Source organism: Amblyomma mixtum, chromosome 6 (assembly GCF_055824585.1).
Source record: "Amblyomma mixtum isolate Tamu chromosome 6, ASM5582458v1, whole genome shotgun sequence".
Taxonomy (NCBI): Eukaryota; Metazoa; Arthropoda; class Arachnida; order Ixodida; family Ixodidae; genus Amblyomma; species Amblyomma mixtum.
In genome coordinates, this window is record NC_143017.1 from 140,469,629 (window position 1) to 140,494,927 (window position 25,299).

Here is a 25,299-nt window from a genome sequence, read left to right on the forward strand (position 1 = left end):
ACGCCGCTGGGTGGCGCTGTCTCCTTACAGAAGGCCCCCTCTTCGGAAGTTTTTTCCAAGGAAAAGAACTCAACTTCAGGAGAGCGACACCAGACGCGTTCGACGATCGCAACACAGAACACCGCACCACAGCGCGCACACTACACACCACACACAATACGATGGTCGTCAATGCTCGAAGCGTCCACAGACATTCGCACACACAGCACAGAGAACACATGGAAAGTCAACGTAAAGCGTCCATAGAGGGCGAAGAAACATGGAAAGCATAAAAAGTAAGTAGCGGAGACTCAAAAACAAACATGAGCAAACACAGACAATACAAGAACAGGTGTGGACTAAATTCTTCCGTATTCCATTCTTCACATCAAACCACTTCACCGTCGCGAGAACTCTTTCAACTAGTACTTCCGTTTTCCTTTGTGAAACCGGTTTCTCCAAACCGACCTCGGTCTCCACCATGGTTTTAAATGTCCCCGTCCTACGATGTTATACACTCTGTGCCAGCCGTTGTCCGCCGGCACCGATGGAACAACGGCGTCATTTACTTTGTTCTCCCTTTCCTTTGACACAGTCGGTTGACACTTAGCACACGATCTGACATAACTTTTAATGTCAGCCTGTACACCGGGCCAGTAAAACTCACTGAGCACCCTTGCTATTGTTTTCCGTATTCCTTGATGGCCGGATAATGCACTCTTATGCGCCAACTTAAGGACTTGCGTGCGTAAGCCCTTCGGTACCACCGCTTGCTCAACGACTCGGCCGGGACACACTTGGTATGTCCGGAAGAGAACACCTTCATCTGTATCAAAAGAGTGGGCGGTCTGTCCCTTGCCACGAAATATTTGCCCCAACTTCCTGCGACACACCTCTAAAGTCGGGTCTTCTTCCTGTTTCAGGCGAAACTCCGGCCGTGACAAGTGGAGTGTGTTCAGAGTGGGGCTTTTACTACTCTCTGAAACCTTTGCTGTCACCGTAAGGGAAGGAACATCGACCGCACCCGTCATGGCAAGGGAAACTGCCTGATCAGTTAGAACTGGCGGGTCAACCGAGAATGGAGGTTTAGCGCCAGGGACATTGCCTATTATGATGTCGTATAGGGGTGTAGACAAGCACCGCGCGATGGCCTTACCTGAAAAGTACGGTGAGGAAATCACCACCTCCGCTTCCGGAACTTCTACACGGGTCCCATTGGCCAAGAATAATGTAGCATGTTTCCCTGTAAGTGCCGCTGCCGGTACAAGGGACTCACGCACAACAATGCCGGTGCTGCCCGTATCCCGTAATACCGAACCAGGCTGGCCGAACACCTCACCGTGCCCCACGGGCATAGCAGTTTCCACCGGGTTGGAAGGACAGACCATCTCCCCCAACTGGCCCTCTACGCGCGTTACCACTGCAGTGCTATCGGGATGTGAATATCGAGGTGTCATGCAACAGGCGGACTCCTCACGGTCTCCTGGCCTCTTAGCTTTGCATGACTGGGCATCATGTCCTACCTCGCGGCACCAGGTGCAATATGATTGCTTCGGCTTCGTCCGACAATCCGCCGCCTTGTGCCCAGTCATCTCGCAAAGAAAACACCGCAGGCGAGATTGTGAACCTGAAACCTCGTCCTTTTCTTTATTCATCATATGCTCCCCCTGTTCTTTGAAGAACAACAAGTTATTTTGCTGCTGTGCTTCGAGAAATTGATCGGCAGCCTCCGCCAGCTTGGAAACTGTCTTGCCCTCCCGCTCACGTAAGAAAAGGGCTAAACGAGAATGACAGTTGTTCAGAAATTGCTCGCTCACGACCATCTCGCGAACCACCTCAAATGTGCGGCCTTCTCCCCGCATCTCGACCCAACGGTCAAAGAAGCTAAACAACCTGGCAGCATATTGCGAGGCTGTTTCTCCATCCTGGGGCTTGCTCTGGCGAAACTTCTCTCGGTACCCTTCCGCGGTGAACCTAAACCTCTGAAGCAAGGCAAGCTTCGCTTTGTCATAATCCACGGAATCCTCCGGCGAGAGCCGACCGAAGACCCTAAGTGCTTCGCCGCCAAGGCACAAGCTCAACGCCGTTGCCCACTTTTCTTTTGGCCAACCCTGCCCCGTGGCCACATGCTCAAACCTCTTTAAGTAGGCATCGAGGTCATCCCGCGCTTCATTGAACTGTGGTATGAGGCTGTGCGGGTTAATGGAGCTGGCCGGTGAGACGCTACGCTCTCCACGGTCACTCGGAGGATTTGTGCCACCCTCCATGAGCCTTATTTGTAGCTGCAAGTTCCGCGCCTCTAACTCCAAACGTTCCTTCGCAGCCTCACGCTCTGTCTCTAAATTCCGTGCCTCTAAATCCAATTTCTGCTTCGTAGCTTCTCGCTCTAACTCCAATTTCTGCTTCGCAGCTTCACGCTCAGCGGCTCTCTCGTCCCGTGCCTTACGAAGCTCGTCCTCCACCCACGCTCGCAACTCCGCGCCGCACAAGCCCATGCGCTCGCCTAAGGCAACCAACTCTGACGCGCTCATACTGTTCCTAAATTAACACAACAGGCAAAGAAATAATAACCGACCTCGTCCTGTCGTAGTGGACGCCAAATTTGTGAGGATCTGAGAGATTGCAGGTCTTATTTTAAACAAACACAAAAGTACAAACAATAAACGAGGCGGCTTTTATCGGAAAGGAAACCAATTTCAATATGAGCGAGAAAAAAGGAAAGGAACAAGAGAGCAACGCAACAACACACGGGAAAAACACACGGGGGAACAGAACAAAATGCTTACGAAAAATACAGGAAAAAGAAAGTCAAAGAGGAAAGTCACACTACTTGTCTCTTGTTCGAGCAACGTGCGGGGAGGACTGGCTGGGTGTCGGGCAGTTAGTCTCTTGGCGTTCCAATATCGATGCAACGCTACCGCAGCGTCAGCGTCAGCGTCCGTGGGCTCCCAGCACGGTTCCCAGGTCTGGTATCCCGGAAAAGTCACGTAGGCGCCAGAAGCGGCCTGTGTGGAGCAGCTGACGGATGGACGGAGAAGAGTGGCGCCTGGGCCTGGTGGTTGAGGCTCTCGACGATGGATGTCCAGGTCTGGTGGCCCGGACGTCTGCGGCTAAGGCCCAAGCCCGGAACTCGGGGAGCCAGCAGAGCTCGTCCATGTCCGTCGCCCACCGCGCTCTTCTCTTCTCTGCCCCATAATCCTCTTCGACCTGTCCCGGCGTACCCCTCCGCACGCGCTCCTCGTGCTTTGTCTTCTTTTCCTCACGAACGCCGCTGGGTGGCGCTGTCTCCTTACAGGGGGGAAAGACTGGTGTGAAACGGTGATACAAAAGCATGTAAACATAAAAAAGCATAACAAAAAATAACAAGAATAACAAGTTTGACGTGCAATTAGCGTCAAGTATTAGCGGGGCGAGTGATTGGTACTTTTGATGTAGGATGAGAACTGATCTCAAAGTACATCGACACACTAGTTAGTCATATTCCGGCCACACATCCCTTCTGAATCTGGTCATAATAGATGGGGACAGAATTATTCACTCATTTTATGTTAGAGCACCAGTGATCATATCCTTATTACTGGTGCAATATTTAGTGAAGTAGAAAAAGTGAAACTGTAAAATTGTGTGTTAAACTGCTACCTGTTCTTATAAGTATCAGTATTTTTGCTTAAAAGTAATCATTTTGCCAGACTTTGCAGTTCTGTACGTTAAAAGAACCCCTATGTTGTTTTTCTTTTGCCAGTTTGTGAAGATAATTGATTTGGATGCTGTCGCTCATTGGTTTTCTTTTATTTCATTCAGTCTCCTGAAGTGTTAGCACGAGCGGAGCAGCCGCGGAGTGCCTTAGAAAAAGAAGAAGATGTCAGGTAAGACACCTCAGTTGATGAAGCAGATAGCAATCTTCAAAAGTACTAGTAAGCTGCGTGAATTAGAAGCTCGTTCTTGTAGTCCTCTTTTTTTGTTTTGTTGAGATTCTGTTAACGCGTGAAGGGTTTCAGGGTTTCTGCATATCAGATTTGTTGGAGCTGTGTACATTGCCAGAAGGAGACTGGAATTTTTTAAAACGTGCAGAGAGCACGGATGAAGGTACACTACTCAGTGTCTTTGTTTCTTTGTCCATGTCCTTAGTGCTGTTTTAAAAGAGGATAAACTAACAACTAGCCCACAGCATTGCCTTTGTGAGATTAGAATTGCTTGTAAGCCTTAAATTCATGTGTAGCCATTATAAAGTAAGCAGAGTGCTTAATTAATCCTTCTAACTGTGGTGGTGCAGCTATATGTGGAACGTCCAGCTTCAGAGAGAGCAGCGTGCAGCTTTTAAGGTTCTTAACATAGTATGCTATTCTGCTCAGAGATGATGTTTGGCATCATTTATCACTCTGAAGTTTTCAGTATAATTGACGCAAGATGGGCAGTGAGTTGAATGACACATGAGGCATATGGTGGTTCATCTTTGCAATGTTAGGATGTTTGCAGTGTGCTGTGCTATGTGAATTCATTACCACGTGTTCACACGTGTTGCATACATATGTTACATGAGCATGTTGTGTACGTTGTCACATGTGCATCAGTAGGGTGTTGTGTGGTATTTTCTCTACTTCAGAAAGATAATACTTATTATCACCCAAAGGCTTTCTATGGGCGCTTTAAAACACCAGAGGCTGTAAGGAGCAATTTTTTATTGTTTATAGCTCAGCTGATGCACAACGATTCCAGGAAATTCTTGCTATAGTGTTCTATACCTGGAATATTTAGTAACTTTAATTACAGGCATTTCATGTTTGGGTCAACAACAGAATTTGCATTAATAAGCTTTTGTGATTTAAAACTGATTGTATTTCAGGGAACTACTTAGAGCAAGAGAAGTGGAACTTGCAAAGAAGAAGATGCAAATGCAGGCGAGAGCAAACAGGTAAATCACACTTGGCATGTTTTTCCCTGAAAAGCATTTTCCCTCTTTGTTTGCTGTGTGCGTCGTACTAAGATTTCTGATCTTTATGAAAATTTAGGCATCACTCTAATTAATTGACAAATCATCCTATCGACATAATTTTTTTTTCGCAGCATCCTCACATCATCCTCTTTCGATTACAACCACTCGTTTGATGCTACCTCTTCTGATAACGTCACAACTGGTGCGGGCACGTTTTGCGAACACATTTTGCAGACACATTTCGATAACACGACTCCACCAGTATAGCCTAGAAATGCGCATTAATAATAATACATTTGTCCCCTTTGTCATGTCCAAGTTAGAATTTTATTCTGAGAAATTGAAAATGCACTATGCTACCTAACCAATCTTGCACCTCTGTAAGTTTTGGTGGGACTTCTTTTTTCAGGCACCCTCGTTTTGGTGGGACGTTCACCGTGAAGAACATGAAAGGCATTGGGGACAACAGCCTGATTGCTCACGATAGCTTGTCCAAGCTGTCCCAGCTGAGCTTTGACCGTTCAAAACCATTCAAGGCAAAGCCAAAGAACAGGAGGCCTGTCTTGGAACCGGAGGACACTACGCGGAGGTCCACGCTGAACATCCGGCTATTCCTCAAAGGCCTTTGCACCGATTTCCTCAAGTGGTGTTACAATCCTCTGATGAGAACTGTCAAGGTAACTGCATTTCATGCAATCTGGCAATGCCTGTTTTTGTAAGGTTTTAATTCTTTTTTTACATAGCATGTTGAGTGTTGCCTCAGAGCATAAAGAAGACTGTGTATCTTCAGGGCCCACATGTTTTCAAGCTGCTTAGCGGTATAGCTTTCTGTCTCGGTTTTTGGTGCTGTGTGTGTGGCGAGAGGTTTAATGTTCCAAAGAGGTACATGGGCTACAAGAAATGTCGCAGTAGGATGGCACTGGATTAATTTAGACTTCCTGGGGTTCTTTAACGTGCACTGACAGTGTACAACACTGCAGCATTCTTCCTATCTAGCCTTCATTGAAATGCAGCCGCTGTGGCTGAGATTCAATCCCACGACCTTGTGCTCAGCAGCTGAATGCCATAGCCACTAGATCACCTTGGTGGGTCCATCTGAGGGTCATCTCCCCACATTTATGTTTTGGGTAAAATACCTTAACTAGTTCAGATAAATTCAAAATATTTGGAAAGAAAAACAGTGAGCAAAGAGCAAAACGACAAAGAGTGATGATAAAGTCTGTGTTGGCTTACGTATGGCCTGCCTAGTGCAGTAGCTGTGCGTGTCTTTGGCAATAACCTAAACTTAACAACAGTTCATATGCAGTGGTTCTCCTTTATGATAGGACAAGACAGGTTCATGCGATTGGAGCTTATGGGTGTATCTCTAAGGAGTGCCCTTGGAACTGGTGTGTGGTTACCGTGAGTGTGGAATGTGACGTATCAGTACATAATCCACTGCACTCTGGGGGTATCTTTGTGTAGCAGCAGAGTGAACCTTTTCAGTGTAATTGCTTGCCAACGTGAAGTCCCAGACATCTGTTTACGTCGCCACTCAATAACATCTGTGAAAGAGCACATGGAGCTTCAGCCTATGCGAACAGATAGATAAAAGAATTCTTCAGCATTCATTGCTTGACTTACAGCAGTGTTCTACAGGTACATGCACACATCTTTGCTGCATTTCGGTTATGCTTTGCTTATGAATTTATGCTTGTGAGGCTTCAAATGATTTTCCTATCGAGCAATGACTCTTTTGAAATGTGCAGGCCTGTCAAGACTCTGGCACATGTATATTCTTTGTTTGCCCATTTTGCCACTCTGAGCAAAAACTATGGCAGTGTGCTTTCTGCATGATGTAAGAAACTTGCGAAAGTATGTGTGTCTTGGATTTTTCTCAGGCAGGATCTTCAGCTTCTCAAGTTAATTACTCTTGCAGCAGGGCTCGCTATTTTGCATGATGTGGGAATGAATAGGTGCCTGTCATGGCTTCTTTTTTCATTTCCCGTTGTTTTTCTTCGTGTCATTCAGATAATTCTTTTTTTTCTTTTACCTACTTCATTATCAATTTACTTTATTATTTATTTAACCCATGACATCTTAACATTAAGATGAAACTCTCATTTAACATGGTGGTTGCTTTCCATCCGTTGATTTGTTTACTCTCAACCATCATCGCCATTTTTTCTAATGACGCATTCTGACAATTAAAAAACTAGGATAGTTCTTGGATAATTTTGATTCTGGATGGATTGTATGTGGCTAGGAAATGTTCAAACATAATCCCTCTATTAAAATGAAGTCACTTTTCTTGAAACGTTTTTTGCTTTCCAGCTCCTAGTGGTCCTATGATGCTATGTCTAAATTTGTCGAACACATACTTTGTCTAGTATGCTGCCTCTATACAGACTCACTACTATTTCATTGGTTTTGTTAGAGTGGGTGCGCATTTCCTTTACAACTTTTTTGTCTTTTCCTTGCTTTCTGCTGATACATGTCGGGAAGAAACATGCAGTATGTGTGAAATATTTCTGCTATTATCATTGTGCTTTTCTGTTTTGCATTAGTTGTACATTAATGGTCACTTCTTTCGCTAGAATTTTTAGGTGACTGCATTTCAGCACTGAGTTTTAGTTTGCAGCACTCTTGGTAACTTACACACTTTTGAACTGCTATGACCGGTCTTTATATATTGTGCTATCATGTTTGCAACTGCTGTTTATCCTTTCTTTACTCGCTTGGTACAGGAGAGCAAGAAATGGTGCTAGTGAGTACTGTGTAGCAAAAACATCTTGGTCATTTGCTATAGCGATGAATCATGACCGTGAGAAAACTACCTAGGAGGATTTGTAGCTAGTACCTGGTTTGTTGACACAAGAGTTGTCATTTCAGTCCTTGACTTGAGGTCTTCTTTGTGCATGCTGTCATCTCGTAAAAAATTAATGCAAGAATGAAGTGCATGTTGATTTTTGTTCTGAAATGACTAAATGTTTGCTGACTGAACTGCTTGGAGGGGTGAATCTTGAAGGACTCTGGTATTATATCTTTCCCCTTTGCAGAGCTTCCTACAACGCAAGAAAGCACTTTCTCATGATGAGAGCTATTACTTTTGGGCACTCAAGTTCTTCATGGAGTTCAATCGGCACAATGGCTTCGACGTCAGCCTTGTCAGTGAAACCATTTCGAAGGAGGCATTTCATTATGTGCAGACAGAGCTGGAACAATACTACGAGATGATGGTCACTGACAAGCGCAAGATTCAGATATGGTCAAAGAGGTGTGTAGGCTTGTTTGAGACTTCCCTTACTGGTTTTTCAACTTGCCTTGAAGTATGTATGTGCATTGGTAGTGCTTATCTTATTTTTTTCCTTGTGGCAAGAAAAGAAGTTGTGAAATGTACTTCATGAGTGAAACTGAATGCAAGCACTCATTTTGTTGGATGCGCAGACACTTGTAAAGAACTTTTAAACTTTGCTTTGTGACCTTATACTACAACTGCAAAGGGCAAAATGCAGAATAATTTTTGGATCGGAAATATTTGATGCGCGCTTATCCTTGCGACTAAGAGAAGGATGAAAAGGAAAGTGCATGTGCCTGCCGACTGGCTCAAGCCGAGCCACCACTGCCACTTGCAGATAGAAGAGAGTTGAAAGATAAGAGGAAAGAGAAAGAGAGAGAAAAGACGCGCGTCGCAACAACCGCGTTTTTGTTCATACTGGCAGCCCCTGGTTCTGTTAGCCTCAGTTCTACCAAAGTTTCAAACCTTAATTTTTTTTTTGCTTAACACAGAGATGTAGCATTGTGTAAGCCTTGCAACCTAAAGGAAAAGAAAAGAAATACAGAAACGCAGCAATATAGTTTGAAGTCGTACTACTTTATTTATGGCATTTTTTCTGTTGTGTCTCGTAAACTTGCAATTTTGGCCTTGCATGCCGAAATGCAATGTCTCTAGTGTTTTATGACCTCTGCAGGCTTCATGTTGGCTTGAAAGCTTATCAAGAATTGCTGCGTACATTGGCTGCCATGGACAGCAGTCCTGATGAAGCTGTCAGAGAAGCAGCTAAGGTTTTGAAAGGTTCGTGCAATGATTTTCACTGCTATTAGCTTCATGAGTTTTACTGCTAAGATTATCTTAACAAATGCATCTAGTAACTTGTTTCAACCCATGCATTTTTACTGTTGAAGACAGTCTCATTATCTAGTGTCAGTCAGTCTAAGTATCAGCAGCGCATGATTGCAGTCTCAAATCGAATTTTGTCGAACAAATCACTTTACTACGACTTCTAATTGCAAGTACAATGGAGGAAAGGGTCAGTAGTTTTGTGTACATTCTGAAGCTTCACATGATTCTAAATCTCTCCGCGCTGTTGATATCGTCGTCAGCGGGTCTCGCTTGAAGCAGCCAGCACACGTTTCTACTGTGTGGCTCTGAGCAACTTGAGAGTGATTGCTTTCGGGCCTGCCGTCTTGGACCGCACAGAGAAGACCCAGGTGACAGCTGATTCCAATTACCGAGTCTTGCCCGGTCAGAGTGCAGGACCAAAATGAAGGGGCTGAAGTTTAAGCAAAACCAGATCCCCTTTCCGAAGTGTCTCCACGTGTCGAACGCCGCCGCCGCCGCAGGGAGACGGACGTTATCTTCCCCAATTGCCGTGACCTTGCCGGGGAACAAAGGGCCTCGTTTCCTATGGTTCTTCGGCGTGTTGAACTCTGTGACAAGCTGGTGGGCATCATCACCAACCCTTGCGAACATCTCCAAGGACGAGGACCACTTTCCGTCCTTTTTGTGACCTCGTGTTCCGGCCTTGAGCGGCGGGTGTCATTTGATGAAGAACAGATGTCAGTGACCCGCGGGAACCTTCGGCTGGCCGGAAACCACCACCTACCGCAGTTGACGCTACCTCGACGGCAGCCTTCTTTCCCTCAGACTCAACATGTGACGAGGGCATGATCATAAGTGCGGTGTTGTGTTTGTGTGCACAAGTGAAAGCTCTAGGCCCCTCCCACTCTGGCGTGGGCATCCTCAACCTAGGGAATTTAGGGAACGAGAAGGGTATAAAAGCCGACAACGAATGCGGCAGAATCGTCTCACTTCTGAACAGTTTGCTTGTAAAAATGTAAATAAACCCACTTGTAATCTTCCTCCCATCACCCAACTCATTGACTTGGCGACACTCCTGTCCTGATGGTGGAAACGGGTGTCGACTTGACAGCGGTTCCGTCAAGCAGCAGCAGCAGCAAGCTAGCAACGACTCCGAACCCCCATCTCTAATAGCGCATCATGTACACAGATGACCGGCAAAGACCGCTTAATGAGCTTGTTATTTTTTGCCCCACTGCTGTGAACTCGTCGCTGTGGGCAGTGTGCTGTGGGCAGTGCATTGAGCCCACCATACATAGGGTCTGAAATGAAAAGATGGAGATGGTGATAAAGATTAAAAAGCAAAAACCAAAAAGCAAGCGCACAAAGCAAGCACTCCGTTGCTGTTTACCCTTGTAATTAGGGGCACTGACTGAATCCGAAACCCAGTATCTGAATGGGCATCATATTACTGTGCGCACTGTGCTGTGGCTTGCATGCAATTAGGGGCGTTTTGCCTGGCATCACAATTCTTGTTTTGACATTGTTGTGATCGGGCAGTCGGGGCTGTTGTGCATTTTGTTGCTGTTAGGAGTTTCTCACTTTGAATAGCACTACCATTTTCTTCCACTCACCATCTCTGTGAAGCTGTATACACCTCCCATGTGCTTCGCTGCTGCCTTTTTGTGTATTCAGGATGAAACAACCCAGCGTGGATGGATTTCGCAAACTGTGACTGCTATTCAGATTTGTGCAGCGGACAACGTCTGAGAATGATACAGGCTCTGAATTATACTTGCGCAGTGTGCTAACTTTCTCACAATATCATGCCGAGGATCCCTTTTAACTTGAATTTCTCCTTATTCGGTCAAGTTTTTAATCCCCCTTGAAGTCAGAACTAGCAAGGTTCCATTATACACGTTACTTGGTGGCTTGGCTATTGGTGGCTTGGCTGTTGGCGGCAGTCATGTGGCAAGCTCCGAGAAATCAAGCAATCAGTTGCGATGTGTGTGAAATTTCAGGCGCTCTTGTACATTGGCGCTATTGGACATGTAGTGCTGCGGAAAAGTCTGAATAATTAAGTATGTGAGTTGGCGACTGGAGTGATGAAGCATTATGCACTTAGCCTAATTCACCTTTACTTGCAGATGCAAGTAAAGGTGAATTTTTGGGCTCAGTGTAATGCTTAATGCAACATAGATTAAATGGCTAGCTTAATATCTGTTGCATGTGTGTGGCTTTGCATTTTGCACAAGGACATTCAGCTAGGGCTGGTGAAGTAATGCAATGGATTTTTCGACGATAATTTTGCTAATCGAAATGACATTTCTTCCTCTAGGAACAATCTTTTATCTTCCTGAGTACAGAGAAATTGTACTGCACCTGCTTCTGAATTTCAATGAATATGTGCAACCTGTGTAAGTATACTGCATTGAACTGCTTCTTATTTTTGAGATTTGTTGATTGCCATGGCAGGGCATCAGAACTGCTTGCAATTTTATTAATTGATGGAGAGCTCACTCAGTGTATTGCACTTCTTTTGATGGATTATTCATTTTGCAGATCTATGGGGGGGAGGTAGAGGGAAACAAGCAAAGGGGCAACAAATCTCGCACTTCGCGTGATAATAGATGGGTATCATTTTATGTTGCAAAAAGGCATAGTCATAATGTGCTGCCTGCAGTCATTTGTTGATTCCATCGGGGCAGATGAGGACAGGTCAAACGAGAGGTGGTGCCATTTTTTCAATTTGGCAGTTCTCTGAGAAAAGTGGTCCAATTCACTTGTTGTTGGTCTCAGGGTGCTGGTGATCAAAAATAGGGTAGGATGAAGGGACAGAATAGCATCGACACTTTTTGGGCTTAATCCAAAAAGTGAGTGATGTGGCAATTAGAGTAGTCAGATATCGTCTACCAGAAGTTGGTCACTATGCCGTCTGTTCTATAATCTAGAAAACTTGACTTCAAGTGACTTGGTCCTGAATATTATGGTGACAACGCAGAATGAAGGATTATTCTGGCAGTTGTCTTTGATAAAGTTGACCTCCCTTTATTTTTCTGTTAATCCAGCTCTTACCTTCGAGACTTGGTGGAGATGGTCCATGTTTACATCAAGATGCTTCAGCACTTTGCTAAAGGCCATAGACATATCGTAGTAAAGCAGAAAGGCAAGGCACGTCGACAGCCAAGGAAGCAAAAATCAAAAGAGGACAGCCAAGGTGAGTTATTGAGATATAATGGAATGCTTCTGTTTGATTTAGCTTGCCTTGAAAACTTAGTATGAAATGCATAACCCCTCAGGCCAGTGTGTGAGTTTCAGGAAAACGAAAGCGAAGCCTTTTTTTGGCTTTACTTCATTAATGTTTTAGAAGCAGAAAAAAAAATGTGCGAAAACAGCTTGAAAACTTGCAAGTCTTGTGGTCTTTGCCTCTCAGGTAATGCCGCTAGTGAAGAGGTACTACAGCAGCAGTGGTTGGAAGTGTCATGTGGAATCGCTGTGGCAATTCAAGGTGAAGAGGAACTTCCCAACGATGTTGTTCCCTATGACTCGACGTTGGACAACACTGAAGATGAACAGAAGTATGCACAAGGTTTTCGCAATCAACCACAGCACATTCATGTGTTGTACTTGGTTGTACCATGTACACCCGCCTTGCGATTTAAATTTGTATGCTCAGAATTAGGTGGCATATATACGAGCAAGGCTGCCTGCAAAGACGGGGATGAAATTGCCTTTTCGCTGCTGTTGAGTTGTATAAACTTTAGACTGCATGTATACAGTTCTCTCCAATATTAAAGGGAACAAGGCTTGAGCATTCAGAATGATTACTCCATAATTATGCATGACAAGCACACCATTTCCTAACTAGCTTTCCTCTTGGCTTAACATGTCCAAAAGTTTCACCTTTAGTAGAGAAATAGCTCACCAAAAGATTTCTCTTTTTTTCTGTAAACTGGTTGTTACCTTTCATACTGAAGAGACCTGTACCTTAACTCTCTGGTGTATGGTTGGTGTCTGGCGGGTGCTGAAAAGTAGCTGTGGTGGATGTCCATGGGACATCCAAATGGTGGAGCAGGACAGATTTATTACAAACATTTTGATCATCAAATGATAACTAACTTATAAAGAATTTTTTGCTTTGAAAGAGGTCAGCGTTGTCCTCAGACAAAGCTGACCTGCGTTGCTTTTAAAATATTCATTTTCACTGATGTTTCTGCTGAGATATATACCAATCTCTGCGTCACCTGTATGTTCTGAGCCAATCACTGAATGCTTTCTACCAAACCATGTGAAGTAGTAGCCTTTTTTTCCAAGCAGCCAGTGGTGTTAATTGCTTCGGCTTTCACTCTGATTTTACTATGCAAGAGAAGCATGGCATTTAGGTTGTGTAGCTGACAAATACCTTGGCTTCTGAGCCATAGTAAACTCATTACTATTGCCACAAATCTTTGTCATGTTTGTTAGTGCATGCTCAAAACCTCCGGCACACAACTTTATTACTTAGTTTGATTGCGCTTGCCAAATCTGGTCGCATTTCACATCTCAAACAGTGACATAAGCCATGTGCCAGCAACATTGAGCATGTGCAAACATTGCAGAGCATTGCGGCATCTTTTTAACTTTTAACTTTCAGGAGCCAGTTCTGATTATACGGTTCTACTAGTGAAGTACTGTAAGCAATGTGATGTTACCGCACCTTCTTTAGAAAAGACCCATAGTTGTAGTTTATTTTGTTGATGAACTTTATTGTGCCTTGTGTGACTTGCACAAGTCCTACGCATACTTGGGTGCATTTGTTATATGGTGGATTTGTACGACATATTTTTGCTTTCTATAAAAAGGGTGTTTGCATGTAAATAAGGTTTTACATTGTTTTTAACTCAATTCTACCCATTTCCCTCTTAGGTTATGGTGAGCTTGGAGAAAAAAAATAGCTTCAAATAAAAAAAATCTACAGTGTGTATTGGACCCTGCGATAGCTGGGAAAAGCTGTTATTTGTTGACTGAGGCTTGTGCATTCTACTTCTTGATTTGTTGCCATCTTAGCACAAAATTGAAGTCTTGTTATTTTTTAAATTCAAGTTTAGCATGGCCATATAACTTTAACCAATTATGTATATATGCATGATGATGTAGGGAATAATTTGGTTCAAAAGTTGGAAGTTAGAAAAAGGCGAAATATTTTGTTTACTTTCCTTTCCTAAATGCTCTAATTGCCTTTTTGATGTGCTTGTTTTCACCGTGGTCATAGGCTTGACGCCGTGTCTCGAATTCAGACAGCACTCAGGGCCCGGGAGACAGCCAAGGCTGTGGCTTTGCTACGAGCAGCACAAGAGGTGTGGCCAGGTCACGACATGTTTGGCGCTCAGGAGGATGAAACTGAGTTTCAAGCACTCAAGGACATCTTCTTTGCTGACATGAAGGGTGAGTCAGTGCATGAGGCGAGGCTAGCCTTGCAATTACTACTGCTGGCAATTGATCCGCCACAATGACACCTCGTATAAAAAAAAAAAGAAATTCCACCATTCATGTCACCGTGATTGTTTCTATAGCCTAGGTGGTATATCAGAATGCCCTGGGCCGCTGGCATGAACTTCTCACACAGGATTGCTTCACCCACCACAGTGGTTCGGGGCTATGGCATTCTGCTGCATAGCATGAAATCGTGGAATTGAATCATTTTAGTAGAGGTGAAGTTCGAGACTGCCTCTGTGCTGTATGGTGTCGGCGAACATGAAAGAACGTCAGGCAGTCGAAAGCAATGCGGCGCCCTCCACTATTGTGTATCTGATATTACATGTGCACTGCAATGCATTAAGGGGGATGTGGCAATTAAAATAATATTTTTTATTTATGCACGACATGTTCGCGCATTTGGCACAGATATGTAACCCTTTACTCTGATTTTAGAAATGCATTTTATTTTAAGCTATAACTGGTATAGTTGTTGAGTTATTTCAGTTAGCACCCTCAGAGCCATCCCTGGGATGTCAAATAGTTAAGAATGAAGTGCACAAGTTGTTTATGTCAGAATGTTTACAAATCCCTGAGCTGTGTCATAAATCTATTGTTCCTTTTTTTAGATGCTTAGTACTCATGGAAATGAAAGCTAGACCCCAGCATGCATATATACAGGGATGAGCGATACCAATCGCAGACAAAATGAAAGCCGACAAATCAGCCTTAAAGCCCATTGCTGTTTTGTCTTGTTTATTGCCACGTATGCTTTTGCTTTTGGCCAGAGAAGTGCGGCATTGCAACCAACCGAAACGGGGACTTTTTGATTGTTCCATTTCATGATGCGACTAAGGTGGTGAGGCTTTGTCGTCGGAAACCCATGGAATTCATGGCTTACAATTTTTGACAAACAGACATAAAGAACACATCTTTTCTAAGTCTGTACTACACATCTTGCTATAATTTTTAATGCAAAAGCACTAATCCGGAGCTTCAGAGCCTAGCAAAATCATCTAGTGTATGTCCGAGAAGCTGGCCTAGTGTGAGCGCTCCCGCGGCACTGCCCGCACATCGTCGTCTTCTACGTAGCACAAATCCGTGCTTTCGCACTGATTCAAATGTGGTAAAAAACATTCTCTGTATATTTTTTTGTCACGAGGCATAGGAAATCTGTGGGTTACGAAAAAAAATAGAGAAATTGAAAATTTTGACCAAATTAGCCATTTCATTTGTAACGTCACTGAACAAAGCTGGTATTATATTCTGTACCTACATCCTTTATTGTGGGTTTGGTATGCTGGAAGTGAGGTGCTGTTGTCATAAAAAACTTTGCTGGAGTTGGGGATGTGATTGGACAGGCAGTGTGCCTAGCGGTTGCATTCAGAGCAGAATTGGAGGGGAAAAAAATTTTTTATCTCTGCTGTTTCATGCATTTTCATGAAAACCTATTCAAGTTAACTGGATGGAAGGGTGAGCAAGTCTCAGGGTTGTGAGGGAGGGGTGACAGTGGGTTCAGAGGCTGGTTTTACTATTTCGAATGCCTTGAATGTGGCCACACCTCTGCAGAAAAGTTTCTGTGACCGTGTCTTAGAAGCCCGACTTGTTAGCAAAATTTCTGGCTACATGGTCTTGGGGCCCGTTGAGCATAAAGTACCTGGAGCAGATTGTAAAAAAGGAGCAGATCTAGCGAAACCAAAAGTTTAACTTGTCATCCACCACGATGAGTGTTGTGTTCTCATTGTCAGTTGCTTTAATTTGATGGTGAAGGGATCTAGCTGGTTCCTTGCTTGCTGTAAACATGTAGGAGTACATAAGTTGAATCAAAGGCAGAGGTTTGAACGAGGCATAGCAAATTGAAAGCATATCAAGATCTTATACCGCGCGACAACTTTTTGTGGCAATGGAGTGGAAGCTATGGAGCCGAAGCACTCCCTGACTTCCTATGCTGCAGGATATAGTCCCTGATTGCAGTTATTTGTTTTCTCCTTAATCTAGTGTATGGTCAATATTCATTACTCAGGGCATACATTTTGGACACAATAGTTTTCTTGATTACCATGAGTTTGCTAGGCACATCTTGTTGCAAGAAGCTTCTATAGATGGTGCCAGCTACACCAGACATGTAATAAAGATACTGCGGAAAGAGCCATGCACCAGGCAGCCAGGCTTACTGTCGTGTGGCTGAACTAGTTGGTAGAATGACACAGTTCGGGTGCTCTGCCCCTGTGGCCTTCCTTTCATTGCCAAGGAAATCAGTGCCGAGTATATACAGAAGCTTAAGGCCATGACATCGCGAAGGTGCGGCAACGCTGGCATCAGCAGTGACTTTCATTGTATAGGGTAAAGCAGGGACTGGCCGCGTTGCCTGTGCAAAGCTTGTGTGTTTTTTAGTGTAATTTGCAATATGCCGACAAGCTGTGGTGTGGTTGGTTGCGCCTCAAAGCACAAGAAAGGAAGCGGCATCAGTTTCCACTAGTTATTTGTGGTCAGATAGGGTCGAAAACGATGGGCAGCGACTGCGGAGCGGGACAAGTGGACACCTTCAGCAACGGCTTGGCTTCACGGCCAGCATTGCATTTCTGCATGGAAACCTCACCAATTCGTTTGTGGCTTTTAATCTGCATGGTTGCTCTTCAGTCGCTTGCTGCAAGAATCAACATTTTCAGCTCGTTCATATTCTGTCGTGCTCCCAACATGACAAATTTAGATGCGATATTACGTGTTTGTGATTTTGTATGTGATTATTTGTGTGTGATTTTGAGGGAGGGGTCATTGTCAGATCGCATTCATCGGCACTACACGCCGAGTATCTCTTTGCGCAAAACAGAAAGATGTGAAAGCTGCTGCCAGTCACCTTCAGTGTTCACAGAGAGCTGTTGCCAAATCAGCACTTGACTTGGAAGTAGTACGACGCATCTTTTTTCTCTATTTTCACCTTATTGAGCTTCAGAAGAAGGCGTTTTTTTGAACACTGATCCTAGAAAGCGATTAAATTTCGCTAGGATCTCGGCATAGCAATGTGGTGTTATTTCTCAGGTTATCTTCATTTTCTCATTGCACACCAAAAGTCACTCTGATCAAGCAGAAGAAGTGCCACACTTGAGTAAAACTTTAGAAGTAAGAAGCAGAATGACTTTAAATATCTAGCTCAGCAGAGTGATCGTATTTTTCTCTTGAAGCTCGAAGAAAACATTTATGGGTGCAGCAGTGCTGCACTCCCAAATCCAAGAGAGCAAAAGGAGAGCATTCTTCTGGACCCACACGTGTGCATTGCCGGTAGAGCAGGATCTAGACTCCTGCCAACGTCTGTTTCATCAAGCAAGTTAAGTTGGCAGTGCACTCGACAAAGTTTCAAAACAGAGATATATCGTGTTTGCCTTATACGAAAAAACTGTATGACTTAAGTGTTCCGTAATTTTCCACGTTCTCCCGAGTGAAATGGCGTGTAGAAAACAGGAAGCACATCACAAGGTTCGTAATGTGATAAAGCTGCTTTGCCTCATCCTCGTTCTTATATGCACTAACAATTTTAAGTATTCACGTTTTAACACGTTTTAAGTATTCACATATGCGATTTGGTTTCGAAGGCAGCGTTGCTTGGCGCAGTACAGGCATGCTGCATTCTTGTCTAAACCCCCCATTGCTGCTGATTGCAGCGCCGCCTTTGTTTACTAACAGGACACTTGTCCATAGGTCTTGTACTGTTGGTACACCACTTGTATTTGGTCTAGTTGTTCTTGCACGCACGGCCTAAGGACATAGGTGAGTTTATTTATCAACCTTTTTATGTGTTTTGGGGTCTTTTTAAGACGAACAAGTCACGACTGTGTAAATTTGTTGGGTTATGAGAAGATAAGCTTAACACCAATAGCCAAAGTGTTTGGTTTATGGGGGTTTAACATCCCAAAGCGACTCAGACTATGAGGGACGCCCTAGTGAAGGGCTCCAGATAGTTTCGACCACCTAGGGTTCTTCAACATGCACTGACATTGCACACTACTCCAGCCTCTAGAATTTCGCTTCCATCGAAATTCGTTCATCGCGGCCGGTATCGAACCCGCGTCTTTCAGGTCAGCAGCCGAGTGCATAACCACTCAACCACCGTGGTGGCGAGTAGACAAAGTGTCGAGTTGTGTAAAAGCATACAGGCACCTTTAGTTAACCAAGGCGCCTATGCGCTAATGAGGAAGTCAAAAGTATCTTTTTTTTGCATACTGTGTGAAAATTTTAGTACTCATTTTACATTTCATTATTGTACTCTTTTGTTACGTGGAATATCATGAACCCAATATTTGCAAAAACCTTTTTGCAGCATTCTTTTTTGCAATATGAAAGTTTAGACATATCATCTGCGGAAGGTCGGTCCAGGTTACTGATGAATCTTGCGTGGACGTCGCCTGACTCACCTCCATTGAATTGATGCGCCGTGCTATAATCGGATGCAAACTAAAGAACAGAGCAACAAATGCCCCTCAGAGGAGGCCGTCCACCAAGCAGTGTCGGCCTTTAGTTGTAACATGGTGGTTTGAGAGCGCCTTCCATCTGTCAGCCACCTGTGGTGCCAGGCTAGCAGGTGCGGAGCAACTGACCATGGGGTCGGGACAATAGGTCGACGCCACTGGTTAGTGTGCCTCTTTTGAAGGGCTTTTGTTGCTTTGTTTTTAGTTGTATCCAACCATAATCATGGAACTTAAAAGACTCTTGTGTGAGTTGCTAAGGCATCCTTGTCTTTTCTTGCTTCTGCCTGCTCATGCTGTAATAATTTATTCTTGTGTACTTTTTTATGTTTCAAGAGGGGCCTGACACATTCGAGCCAAATGTACCGACATTTTTAAGAAAACTGCTTTGGCTCTTTTATTTGTTGTTCTGACTGAGCTTTCTGCAAGCTAATGTTTTTCTAATGCCATATCTAAATTGATAAGATTTTGTGAATTGCCGATTTCTGGTGTTGAAGCCAATGCCTTCTCTGCTGACTCAAGTGAACCAGCACTCCAGAGTACAAACAAGGCTCTTTGCTCACGTAAAGAAGCCACTGTCTCCTTTGAAGCATCATGTGGTAAAGCAGCATCTAAATTCCGCCAAGGCCAGTGTCCTCTTTCACTGTTAGCTCTCTTTACTAGCTCATGATTGAGTGCATGGCTGGGTGGATCTATTAGTCAAAAGTCATACCATGAACACCTTGTGGAGTGGAAAGCAAATGGTGAAGTACTGCTGAAAGATGGCTTTACGTGCTTCACAGTACTTGGGAAAGCACTCTTATAGTATGTCACATCTGAAACAGTACATGTGCTCCAAGTTGCATGTGCCCCAAGTTTCAAGTGCTCAGAGTTGCAAGTTGCTCCAAGTTGCATTCCAGGTCTATTGATGCTGGAGGAAAGTTGTGCATCTGGGTGCCAGTTGCAAAAGCAGGGTACCCAGCTGTGTCTCAGCATGCTTAGGGCCGTGTATCATGGCGCATTCAACTACTGTAAAGTGCAAGCCTTAGAATGGTTGCCACTTGTGCGGTGCAGGTCATACTAATGGACTGTGTTAAACGTAGCAGAAGTAAAAAAGAAATGTAGATGCTTTTGACTAAATCACTGGCTTAAGCAGGCTTAGCAGTGACAGAAGGCGGCATATGGAAAAGTTTGTGACTGCAGCAGGAGATGTAGGTAAAGTGCGAGACTGCTGCAGCTGACTGAAATAGTCTTTCATTATACTGCTGACGATTATCCTGCTGTAGTGACACTTCAGATAAGTAATGAATTATGGCCTACCATTCGTGGCGCAGTTTTGTGTCTTAGTAGTTTGCTCTCGGCTTTCATGTAAGTGCCTAGCGAAATCTAGCTGTCACTGTTGGCATTTATGGGCCACTTCAGTGTCCTGAAGGCATTTTAGAAGAAATCGGGAAGCATCCCTCTCAGCTGACTGGTACTGTAGAATCCTGATGATATGATCATGGCCGATGCGAATCTTGGTATGATATGAATTCATAAAATTCCCTCGCTGGAGTGCATTGTGTACAAGTGCGGATTTCAGGTGTTCTTAACAATCTTCCGCACTGCTTCAGATGATATGAACGCGGGAGCCGTGACCACACCTTCGAGCATTAAGCTCTCTTCCAGGTGCGCAGCATGCACCTCAAGCAGTGAGCAGTGGCATACGGCCTGCGCATTGTCGACGCCACGATTGTCATGTGTGCAGCTGTAAATAATTCCCATCGACTGAACAGACTTGTGTGAATGCATTTCTAATGCTTCTCGGTATGGATTTTTCGTTGGATACGAATTTCAGATGATACAAATATTTCTCAACACTGTGAGATTCGGATCATAGAGCTTCTACTGGACCCTATTTGTAGGTGGACCATGCCTGCTCACATATGTAACTTGAAATGTGGTATTGTTTGCAGATCTGTTTACTTTAGATATGTAATTTCTTTTCAGAAGGAAAGGCAGTGCTGGCTGTTAGTAAGAGATTACAATGCCTGCCAACAGAAAAGCAAGAAGTGGAGTAGGCGTTCTGTCTTCCTAACAGTACATGGTTCTTTACTCGTCTACTTTCCTGATCATTCTGGCATTTCTGCTTTAACCAGACAATTTCATGATCTGCCATGCAGCTTCTTTTTATTATGCCATACGAATACAATAGAAAAAATGCTGATAGTATATAACAGTTTATTTATTTAGATAAAAGAGCAGAATGTTGTCACTCGCTTCATTGTAGTGACATTTTTATTACCGAATGTCACTACTCTATGACACCTGAATTATACTGAATGACTGTTTTTATGAATGATGGTAAGTCCTTTAAAGAAAAATAACTTAACTGTATTAGTGTAGCAAAAAGCTTAATTGGTGGTGTTTGGTGTATTGGGGTTTAACGTCCCAAAGCAACTCAGGCTGTGAGGGACGCCGTAGTGAAGGGCTCCGGAAATTTCGACCACCTGGGGTTCTTTAATGTGCACTGACATCGCACAGCACATGGGCCTCTAGAATTTCGCCTCAATCGAAATTCGGCCGCCGCGGCCGGGATCGAACCCGCGTCTTTCGGGCCAGCAGCCGAGCGCCATAACCACTGAGCCACCACGGCGGGTCCAAAAAAAACAACAAACAAAAAGCTTAATTGTAATGCAGACTGCAGTTGGGACAAAGACCACAGAGGTTGGAGCACAGCGCATGTGCATTGTCTTTCTGTGCATTGCGGTCATGATGAATAAACTAGCCCTTACTTTTGCCTTAACGAAAAAGGAGGCATTTTGATATTACTACCTTTTCAAGGATTTTGGTAGCATTTTTTAAATTGAACCGTTGTATTGTTTTAAAATATCAATGTTTTGAGAACTTCAAATAGCATATAATCTATCCTTAGGTACTAAAGAGTTTCTGCTATTAGGATGATTTACTTAGGAATTGGCCGGAAGGAATGGTATGCACAGTGGTTCCATGACACGCATGTTTCCATGTGTTACGTATGAATCAAAACTTTTCATACTTTTTTTTGCTCTGTTCTGAGAGATGAAACAGGCAATACATACCGTTTGGTTAAGTCTTCGTCCTACTTTGCCTCGCTTGAATGGTGCCAGAACTGTGAGTAGACACTTTATTCAACATGTATATATATATTATATAATATAAACATTCGCTGCATGGTAGAAGAAGGAAACGAGTAGACAGGAGCATTTTAATATCATGCTGCCAAAACCACTTTCCTTTTTCTTACAAAAATACTTGCTTTGTATTTGTGGATCCTCAGCCTCAGCGTTTTGATAAGCCCAATTCAGTTAACCAGCTGTAGAAGATGAAATGCTCCTTTCCTCCTGAAATTCTATGACTCTACAAGCTCTTTCCTCTGCATGCACATTCACACATACCTAGAGCTGAACTTCAGCTTTCAGCATGCAAACACTGTTGTCTCCGGCATTGTCTCACTGTGCCACCACTTTTTTTTAGTTGGAAATGTCTGCTGTGAGCTGGAAGGTGTCCACGTCACACGAATAGAGGTCTTTGGCACAGGAGGGAGGCCCACTGTTACAGAGCGCGTGCTCAGTCTCTGCAGTCACCAACATAGTCACGATTTCTGGCAGTCCACAAAGAAACAAAATGCTGCGCGGTAGTCGATGTTCACATTGGTTATATACACACCTGACCACTGCACCACTCACTGTCACTTAAGGAGCGAGGAATGAGCTCCTGCAAGTGCGGTTGGTTGGGCGCGTCGTGAGGACCTTCGCTCGCCACAGCAAAGTAGAGCTTGTTTCGTATGCCGCGATGCGCGCCGCTAGTCCTCGCGTCTACGGTGCCTTCCGACACAGTCAAGATGTTCACTTCGTCATGCTGGGGACGGTAGGAGATGCTGCTGCTCCGCTGGATGCGAGCGTACCGCTCACGGCATCCCATGCAGTTTCTTCGTGTCTGCAGGAGAAACACTGCTGTCACCAGAACAACAAACAGTATAAAACTGCAGCCGGTGATAACTGTCGAAGTGACTGTTACTTTCTCTTCAGTGTTTGGCTCTTGCTGTTGCTTTTCGGCGACAGCAGATGCAAACAACAGGCTTTCAGGCATGTCGAAGGGTGCAGAAGAGTGGTTAAGTTGTGTAGCTGACGGTGCTGAAACGGCAGTTTCAGATGTTGGAAGTTGCCAGGCTGTACTTGTCACTGCTATTGTAATGCTCTTTCCACTCAGCCCTGTCGCAGAGGTGGTATTAGGCCAGCTTTGGCTCACGGCGTCGTGCATCACTGCTGTCTTGTTGCTTTCTGGAGTAGCTGTGGGGTTTGCACCGTCTTCGGTCTTCTGCTTGTCCTCCTCATGCTCTTTTTGTTTTTGAGTTGTCTGGGAATGGTTTGCAGTGGACGTGGGTGTCTTGTGGGCAACATGAAAAATGCTCAGCACATTGGTTGACTGGAATGTGCTGTCTTCGGCCATTTCTAGGTTCGTACTTCGGGTAGTAAGATGCACCAATGGCTGTGAAGACGCATCCGCTATTAGACCTTCATAGACTGATGTCACTTCAGGAACGTTTGGAAGAGGTACCCTTTTGACTAAACCTGATGCCCTTCCTTGAAAGGTGGGAGAGGTCTGAGTGGCGATTTGAGTGAAGTCTTCCTCTTTCAGCAGCATGATTGGCTTGAACTGCAGCATGGCTGGAGAGGCACATCTTATGCTGTAGCTGCTGTAAAACTGTATGCTTGATGTCTTGATCCATTCTGAAAACCATCGTACCTCAGACCCACAGTGAAATGTGTTACCTCCAACTTTAAGAACTTTCAGTTTTGGGAAGAATGATGGAAAGTCTGGCCTCAGCTGTGTGAGCTTGTTGTGCATGATGTTGAGCTCTTCAATACTTCTCAAGCCTTGTAATGTCCGAGTTGATTTGATTACGTCGGCTACAAACTCGCTGCTGTCGTACATTTCAAGCTTGGTCATACTCTTCAGCGGATCAAAAATGTATTCTTCAAAATCCACTTTATTTGCTACTCTGGACATCTGTAGAGTCTGGAGTGAGTCGAGCCCCTGAAAGCAGTGGGGCTCAAGTACCTGCAGTAAATTCTGAGATATGTCCAGTGTCTGTAGGTTGCTGAGATTGCTGAAAACATGGTTTGGCAGAACTTGAATGGCGTTGGCTTGCAGGTCAAGTGTTCTCAGCTTGGCAAGGTCGCACAGAGCACTCTCCGAAATGTTTCTAATCTGGTTTCGTTGCAAGAACAGCTGTTCCAGGTTGGAGAGTCCAAGGAAGCTGCGCGCCGGTAGTTCTGTTATCAGGTTCTCCTCAATGTAAAGGGCGACAAGTGTTTGTGGGAGGTTCATGGGAATTCTTGTTAGCCGGTTTCCATTGAGCCAAAGCCTGGAGAGGTATTCTTGTCGTCCGAGTGCATCGTCTTCCACATCTTCGATGGCGTTGTCGTCTAGTACGAGCAAACCAAGGTGCGGATAGCTGTCCAGGTCTCCAAGAGTGACATGAGTGATGTTATTACGGCTCAGCCGAAGGTCTCGTACATAGCGCGTGAGGCTCTGTGGTATGCGCTCGAGACCAATGTGTGAGGCATCGATGTACTGGAGCCGCGAGCCAAAAAAGTTGAGCCGAGACAGGCTTGCGAGTGGGTTGTTGCTGAGAATGAGGTGCCCAAGGTTTGGCAGGCTCTGGAAAGCGGCTACATCGAGGCTGGAGATGAGGTTTGAATCCAAGTTCAGGTACTGGATCTGGCGTAGGCCTATGAACGTGTAGGTATTTAGCTGGGTAAGCAGGTTGCTGTGAAGATTCAGCTGCTCTAGGTTGCCCAGGCCCTAGTGAAGAAAAGAGAGGCACACAAGTTCAGATTAAAACATGACTTGTTCTGGAAGGAACTTGCGGGAAAATATTGAGGAGTCAAGAACTAATAAAAACAGCAAAGTGCTTTACGCTTTCTTTATTGCAATGCAAATGCCTGTTAAATTTACAGTAATCATAATGTAGTCCAGGCTGGCAGTTGCTATGGCCTGGTCTATCTGTTCCTGACAAGGCACTCCAATGCACTTAGCAAGCTTATCGTGCTGACCTCAAAAGCATAACGAGGGGAGAGCTTGGAATTCCAAAAAGAGTGGTGGGTGCTGTAGTCAGATTCGACTCAAGGAAGCAACAGCAGGTACCCCTCAGGGAGGCCCTCCAGATAATGGTGTCCACTATTGTCATGACGTCGCAGTAAATCGCATTTCACGAAGTCATCTGCCAGCTACTACGATGTCACACTAAGGAATTAACTTCGACTTCATGACAGACACTTGACTCCAATGGCTTTGAGAGGCATTTGCTACTGCATTTTTGAGTTGTATCCGACTACAGGGAAAAACTTAGTATTGTTCACAGCTGTATTGTACCTTAAGGAGATTTTTATTAGCCTTGTATTCGCTGC

General features: G+C 44.5%; 2 protein-coding genes across 6 annotated transcripts in view; one reads left to right on the forward strand and one right to left on the reverse strand.

The window, feature by feature from the left end:
* The window catches only part of timeout (circadian regulator timeout), a 320,135-nt gene that overhangs the window by 21,598 nt on the left and 273,238 nt on the right, over positions 1-25,299 (forward strand). For all 4 annotated transcript variants that reach the window (XM_089549434.1, XM_089549433.1, XM_089549437.1 and 1 more), the window contains 9 exons: positions 3,781-3,845; positions 4,823-4,891; positions 5,322-5,589; positions 7,951-8,168; positions 8,863-8,966; positions 11,311-11,389; positions 12,041-12,189; positions 12,406-12,550; positions 14,224-14,396. In XM_089549434.1, coding sequence (XP_089405560.1) covers positions 3,781-3,845; positions 4,823-4,891; positions 5,322-5,589; positions 7,951-8,168; positions 8,863-8,966; positions 11,311-11,389; positions 12,041-12,189; positions 12,406-12,550; positions 14,224-14,396 — 1,270 coding nt within the window. The remainder of the gene's footprint in view (positions 1-3,780; positions 3,846-4,822; positions 4,892-5,321; positions 5,590-7,950; positions 8,169-8,862; positions 8,967-11,310; positions 11,390-12,040; positions 12,190-12,405; positions 12,551-14,223; positions 14,397-25,299) is intronic.
* Positions 21,472-25,299, reverse strand: part of LOC149340604 (uncharacterized) — a 135,218-nt gene continuing 131,390 nt past the window's right edge. For both annotated transcript variants that reach the window (XM_089549439.1, XM_089549438.1), the window contains one exon: positions 21,472-24,694. In XM_089549439.1, the coding sequence (XP_089405565.1) occupies positions 22,541-24,694 (2,154 nt within the window). In that variant the 3' untranslated portion in view covers positions 21,472-22,540. The remainder of the gene's footprint in view (positions 24,695-25,299) is intronic.